We start from the raw sequence: 6,514 nt of genomic DNA, 5'->3' as shown, positions 1-6,514 counted from the left end.
AAACCATGTACTCTGATCCATAATTCTTGTCGTGAGACAAAAACAACATTATTTCACGCCAATTGCGACAGAGGCTTTTCTGACCGACATCTCGAGAAGGCACTGAACTAAGATTACCCGGCCCACATGTAAGAGGCAAAAAGAAAAATTACGCACATGTAGCCCCGTGGCCGTCAAATCAAACAAAAAGCTACTCGGAGTGTGGGGATGCCTTTGCTTTCTGGACATGATTCATTTGTTATTATTGCCCCCCATCTCCATGGAAGCTCCTCCACTTATGCTGCTCTATCCCCTCTAATCCAGATCTGACGGCCTACGGGACACGGGCACGCTGATCCGACGGGCGTTCCACCGCCAAGATCTCATCTTCCTTTTTCGTTTTTCCCCAGCCCCAGCAGCAAGAGGAACGAACTTGGCGCTCCTGACACCCAACCTTCCGTGCGTGTTTGCATCGTCTATAAAAAGTCCGGGGAAGCGAGGCTCGTTGGAAAAAGGAGGACAGTCTGGAGAAAGAAAGAAAGGGCGAGGTTGCGTCCCGCTCATCCACTTGGCTCTGCTCGCATCTTCCTTGTCGATTCCGATTCCCCTCGCTAGCTAAGGGAAGGGAAGGGAAGGGAAGGGATCCCGACGACGATGGGGGAGGATGGGCAGATCCGCCGCGACAGGGTCATCATCGACACGGATCCCGGCATCGGTGCTCTCCTCAATCCCTCCCTCCCTCCCTTCTCCATTGTTTCTCTCTCGCTTCGATTCCCTGTTACTTCTTCGCTTTCCCACCTGTTGCTGATATTAATAAATGGAATGGATGGATGAGTGTGTGAGTTAGCTAGGCAGAAATTACGTTTTGTTATCATATTCTAACATCACGTACTACCACCAAGGCTCCGGTTTGCTTTTACTTTACTGCTATGCTCGCACGTGGTTCCTTGGGTTATGGCGTGTCAACCCAGCCTGCCGACCAAAGCGACGGTGCCGTGCCACCATCTCCATCGTCACCACGGTTTCTCCTCCTACCCCCGTCCCTTCTTCAGTGGAGTCGAGCAGGAAAGTTATAATGCAATTGTGGTTCAGTTTTCTTCTGCAAGTGGAGTAATACTATACTGTACTCCCTCTGTAAAGAAATATAAGAGCGTTTGGATCACTACTTTAGTTATCTAAACACTCTTATATTTATTTACAGAGGGAGTACTTAATTAGCACCCAACTGGACAATCCATTCCTTAGTATTAGTAACTCTTTTGCTAGTTTACGGCACCGTTGATGGTATCTTCACACGAACATAGTGACATCCATCTCAGCAACGTTGTTGGATACAACTTTCATGACTGGCAAATGTTTACGTTATTTATGCTTCTTGCCAAGTTCCAGCAATCCAAACTGTATTACTGCCTTTGCCACAAGTTCACAGCTAAGCTTCCAGTTATATCATCAACAACAATAGGATGCTGGTGTACATACTTTGCAAATGTTACACTGGCTTTCAATGTCAACGGCTTCGTACCAGTATGCTGCATGCGCAACTCAAACGATAGTCTGTACTGTTACTACTACACGATATCTCCTTCTCGAAACGAAAAAAAAAACACCTGTAAAAAGGCTATTCCCTATTTATTCTCACTGCCTGCTTTCTCTGATCTCTAGATGACAGCATGACGATCCTAATGGCTTTTGGAGAACCAAGTGTGGAGATCATTGGGCTGACAACCATATTCGGCAATGTCGCTACAGAGTATGCTACACGCAATGCGCTCTTGCTGGTGAGCGGCGGGCACTGTTGAGTTTTGCTTCTTCTGATTCTTGCTTTTGCTAAACGTTTTGAGTCTTCAAAGGACAGTGTGAGAGAGCAGGGCATCCTGAGGTTCCAGTAGCAGAGGGCAGCCCGGAGCCTCTTAAGGTACGATGGTTCACACTGCAATTCTGTACATTTCAAACTTCACCATGGCTTTGCAACTGGATGTTTCTTGTTTAGTTGGTGCTAGAAGTGTGCATTTTGTATTATCAATTAAAAATGACTCTTGAGTGCCTACTGGATTATCATCCATCAAAAGCGTTTAGCTAAGGTCATGTAATCGATTGTACAAGATGCCATTTCGTATTTGCACTAGCGGGCGTTTTCTTTTTCCTACTTGCTCTACATGTCATATTGTTAGCTCATTGATAGATAGTCGGTAGCGTGGCATGTAACATGAGCCTACATATTTTATATGGTAGATGGAGTTCAGAATTGAGACCTCCAATAATACTATGTTAAACTACAGTTTTGGTTGGTCAGCTGAATGACATGACTTTTGTATTATAGGGAGGAGAGCCACGCGTTGCTGACTTTGTTCATGGATCCGATGGTCTTGGTAATTTGTCTCTTCCTGCACCTACTACTAAGAAGGTTGAGGAAAGTGCTGCCGAGTTCATGGTTAATAAGGTCTCTCAGTTTCCTGGAGAGATATCTGTACTTGCATTGGGACCCCTGACAAATGTCGCATTGGTATGCTTACAGTTACAGGATAGAGCTATTTACCATGCTGTGTATACTATGCCAGGGGCTAAGAGATAGCTTGTATTCTTTGTTAGGCCATCAAAAGGGACTCGTCATTTGCATGCAAGGTCAAAAAAATAGTTGTGCTGGGTGGAGCTTTCTTTGCAGCTGGAAATGTCAACCCTGCTGCTGAAGCTAATGTATAGTCATGTGAACTAAACACTGGTGCATTATTTATGAACAAGCAGAAACAACAACACAAGTATTAAACATTGAGTGTACAACTGTGCAGATCTATGGAGATCCGGATGCAGCGGATGTAGTTTTTACATCAGGAGCAGATATTGATGTGGTTGGCATTAACATAACAACTCAATGCTGTTTTACAGGTTTGTTCCTTGATACCAGTGTCATCTTCATAGCTCAACTTGTGTGAGTATGGGGGTTTACTAGCCCGCCGGGTGAAACTTCTTTTATGCAGATGAGGATCTCTTGGAACTGAAAAACTCAAAAGGGGTGCACGCACAGTTCTTGTGTGACATGTGCAAGTTCTACAGAGATTGGCATGAGAAGTCTGACGGCTTCCAAGGTATATTGTAGCCCTGTCTTTTCGGTATGCTTTTGCTAAAGTTGCCACTGAATCTTCAAAGCCAGTTTCACTTCCAACTGATTCGTGCATTCTATCCAGGGATTTTCCTACATGATCCAGTGAGCTTTACAGCCTTAGTTCACCCCGAGTACTTCACATTCAAGAAGGGTGTTGTGAGAGTCGAGACTCAGGGCATTTGCACCGGCCATACTTTGATGGACCATGGATTGAAGAAGTATGTATATCATATACTATTTCTGAGTACTTCACATTAGCTCTACCTACTCAAGTGTTTCAACATTCTTACAAACATATTCATCTGGTGATTTAAGTGCCGCACGTGCCCAGTCCACTGGTTTAAATTCTAACGAGAATGTCATTTCTGAGTATTCAGCTGTAGATGCAAGATATTGATTGCTCGTTCGCACTACATTGCAGGTGGAATTCAGAAAATCCATGGTCTGGTTATGCACCAATTTCAGTTGCATGGACAGTCGATGTGCCAAAGGTCCTTGCATATGTGAAGAAGCTGCTGATGGCGCCCTGAGAATACAACCAGAGGTCTATTCTGACTCTTTGAGCTGAAGTGTGATGCTTCAGGTCAACTCTCATGGCCAAATCTTTTTTTTTTCTGTTTTTAGAAGCAAGCATAGGAGGAAGAGAAGCTTCCTAGTGCAAAGCAAACTATGGGGTAAATTCTGCATATGACGGACAGCATTGTGACGAACATTGATTCCAAATATTTATATATACCAAGTACATTGCAAATTTGGGAAAAACTTTCCCATACTCATTGTTGCTTTGTGCCCGTCTCTCTGCGCTCGTGTCTTTATTTAGCAGGCATATCTTTGCACGTGTTTAGACAAATGAGAAGATCTATTTGCTCATGTTTGGCCTTGTCGGGCTAAACCTGACCTGCCCATGAGAGGTCGAAATGAACATGAGTTGGCACTACTTCCTACTTATAAGTGCCTGCACATTTTAGGCCCTTTTTTGGATGCCATGCATTATTTTTTGTGAAATTCCTGTGCTTCAAACATGACATGAATACATAGATTTTATCATCCCAGCTCATTTCAAGACATGAGCAAATTACACAAACCTGATTACCTGAACATACTATAATTCAAGAATACATGTTTTTTTTTTTTATCACTGATCAATGATGTCCTTCTCCAACATAATAATCTAACTGGCATGTGAAAAGTCTTCCTTGTTTTTCCATCACATACCCATGCAAGAAGAACACGCGCGATGTGGTTTTTGGCTTTGTGGAGAAGATAAGGTGCATATATCTTGATAAATTTTGCTGCGGTTTTATTTGAGCACATACTTGAGGACACCCGGTATGTGGATTTTGTAGAAGTAGTCGTTCCAGTCAACGGTTTTGGGATCAAAATTGAACATGTCGTCCTCCGGGCTTGTCTTGGTCATGGTCAATCGCAGCCGCTCCAAGTTGATGTCGTCGAAGCTTGGTTAATCATTCAATGGTTGGACAAGTAAAGAAGATGAGACGTGAAGGACATGCTGTGTTGGAATTGACCATGAAGGTTAGACTAGCAGTAGTTTGTGACGCTTGCTTACCATCCTTTGAACAAGGCGAAGGGACCGTAGACGTCGACGAGATGCATGACGAACTTGTATTTCCGGGTGAGATCGTCGTAGAGCTGCGAGAAGAGTCCGCAGAGGAGCAGGTTCACCACGTGCAGGATCTGCACGCATCAGTAAAATTTCATTCATTCTAAGATTAGTATACTCCCCTTGTAAACAAATATAAGACGTTTTAGATCACTATAAATAGTTTATTCTTGGATTGATTGCCTTATATTGAAGAAAAGGAAAGGAAAGAAGAGAAAAGAAAAGAGAGACGGACCTCGAGTGGCAGCTTGTACTTGATGAGCATGTACAAGTGGAAGCTGGCGATGGTCTTGAAGAAGTGCATCTCCTTGGTGGGGATGACCTGCCCGTCCTTGCTCAGCCTGGGGTTCTCGTAGAAGTGCCGGCGGCCGGACTCGTAGAGCACGCCGTAGGGGGCCGGGTTGCGCAGCGACGACGTGGCGTGGTACATCACCTCCGCGCCCTGCTCCTCCGAGTGCGCCACCATGGTCACCATCATGGCGTTGGCCACCATGTCCCCCGGGATCACGTCCATGGTCAGCTCCAGGTCCGCCAGGAAGCACGACAGGTTCTGCTTGGCGTAGCCGATGATGATGGTGTCGATGGTCCGCGTCCCCTGCATCCACCCGGGGAGGGGGTCCCTCAGGATGCTGGTGATGATGCTGGGCCGCAGGATCACCACCGGGATGGCGCCGTGGAGCTGCCCCAGCAGCATCTCGCCCATGGCCTTGGTGAACACGTACGTGTTGGACCACCCGAAGTGGCGGGAGCGCTCCAGCCCCAGCTCCTTCATGCCTTTCCGCTCCCTCTTGGTCTTGTCGCCGCAGCCGCCGTCCTGCAGCTCTAGCTCCTTCTTCACGTCGCCGACCAGCCGCAGCTCAGCGTCGATGTCCAGGTACGTGCCTTCCCTCAGGGTCTCCCCCTTCTTGAACGGCCTCTCCATGATCAGCCCTTCCCTGTCGCCGGCTGCAAATGCTGCGGCATCCAAATTTTTTTTTTGTCAGCATTTTTCGACACAAATCCAACAAGAGAAAAAGTGCTGACCGGTGGAAACATGGAGGAGCATCTTGAGATTGGCACACTTCTTGGCCAACTGGCACAGGTACTTCACCCCCATGACATTCACATCCAACGCAACGTCATATCTGCAAATTAATACTACTAGTATGAGTTAGTAGAAAACTAACTTTAGTTAATTAAGTTAATATAATTGACGATGATTCCCTCCGTTTATAAAAGCGGAGCTGTATATAAATTTTGGTGGGGACCTTTCGTAGAAGTTGGTGGTTGCAGCTCCATTGACGATGATGTCCACCTCCTTGGCCAGCTCCTCCAACCTGGGAGCATCTAGCCCCATGTTCTCGAAGACGACGTCACCGGCCAAAGGGACAACCTTCTCCTCCACAAACAGCTCGAATCCTCCCTTGCCATGCTTCTCTTTCAGGAGGCAGAAGAGCTCAGTGTCTGTCACCTGAACCATCAAATAAGCGTTTCGTCCTCATTTTGCTGAAAACTCAGTTTGCATTGTACCATTTCTTTAGTAACTACACATGCCATTCGTGGATGATTAATCGTGCGTTGCAACTTTCAGAGGTGGATAGAAAGAAAAAAAAACAGAAAAAAGAGTAAAACATACTCCTACTACATAAGATTGGACCAAGGACGAGCGGACGACAAACCTACCAGTTGCCACAAAAGGGTCGCCACCAAAGATCTCGGAGATGATGTGGGCATACTAAACTGCACATGCCCTTCGCCGCAGTACAGTAATAAGTATGAATAAGTATGAACATGAATTGCTAGCACTAGCGGTACCACTGCCAGGCAGGGGATCT

The 6,514-nt window shown here is 46.0% G+C and overlaps 2 protein-coding genes across 3 annotated transcripts in view; one reads left to right on the top strand and one right to left on the bottom strand.

The window, feature by feature from the left end:
- The first annotated feature begins 384 nt into the window (after nucleotides 1–384).
- On the top strand, nucleotides 385–3,855 carry LOC119336181 (probable uridine nucleosidase 1). 2 transcript variants are annotated; one of them, XM_037608194.1, is made up of 10 exons: nucleotides 385–694; nucleotides 1,642–1,757; nucleotides 1,835–1,894; nucleotides 2,300–2,482; nucleotides 2,569–2,673; nucleotides 2,766–2,862; nucleotides 2,955–3,062; nucleotides 3,162–3,297; nucleotides 3,501–3,623; nucleotides 3,704–3,855. In XM_037608194.1, the coding sequence occupies exons 1-9, from the start codon at nucleotides 634–636 to the stop codon at nucleotides 3,607–3,609; spliced, it is 975 nt and encodes a 324-aa protein (XP_037464091.1). In that variant the 5' UTR covers nucleotides 385–633; the 3' UTR covers nucleotides 3,610–3,623; nucleotides 3,704–3,855. The 2 variants fall into 2 exon arrangements, with proteins under 2 accessions (XP_037464091.1, XP_037464090.1); XM_037608193.1 differs by having other exon boundaries at nucleotides 389–694; nucleotides 3,501–3,855.
- A 246-nt stretch (nucleotides 3,856–4,101) lies between these two features.
- Nucleotides 4,102–6,514, bottom strand: part of LOC119336180 (fatty acyl-CoA reductase 1-like) — a 4,824-nt gene continuing 2,411 nt past the window's right edge. The window contains exons 3-7 of the mRNA XM_037608192.1: nucleotides 5,948–6,150; nucleotides 5,724–5,824; nucleotides 4,936–5,654; nucleotides 4,647–4,774; nucleotides 4,102–4,533 (exon numbers count right to left, since the gene is read on the bottom strand). Coding sequence (XP_037464089.1) covers nucleotides 4,380–4,533; nucleotides 4,647–4,774; nucleotides 4,936–5,654; nucleotides 5,724–5,824; nucleotides 5,948–6,150 — 1,305 coding nt within the window. The 3' untranslated portion in view covers nucleotides 4,102–4,379. The remainder of the gene's footprint in view (nucleotides 4,534–4,646; nucleotides 4,775–4,935; nucleotides 5,655–5,723; nucleotides 5,825–5,947; nucleotides 6,151–6,514) is intronic.

The sequence above is a fragment of the Triticum dicoccoides genome, chromosome 7B (genome assembly GCF_002162155.2).
Source record: "Triticum dicoccoides isolate Atlit2015 ecotype Zavitan chromosome 7B, WEW_v2.0, whole genome shotgun sequence".
Taxonomy (NCBI): Eukaryota; Viridiplantae; Streptophyta; class Magnoliopsida; order Poales; family Poaceae; genus Triticum; species Triticum dicoccoides.
This window is presented reverse-complemented; position numbering and strand designations above follow the sequence as displayed.

Bases quoted from the DNA above. Each gene is read 5' to 3' on its own strand.
- LOC119336181 (XM_037608194.1), top strand. From the start codon at position 634: ATGGGGGAGGATGGGCAGATCCGCCGCGACAGGGTCATCATCGACACG. The intron at 695-1,641 runs GTGCTCTCCTCA...TCTGATCTCTAG, and splicing joins CGACACGGATCCCGGCATCG to ATGACAGCATGACGATCCTA. The intron at 1,758-1,834 runs GTGAGCGGCGGG...TTCAAAGGACAG, and splicing joins CACGCAATGCGCTCTTGCTG to TGTGAGAGAGCAGGGCATCC.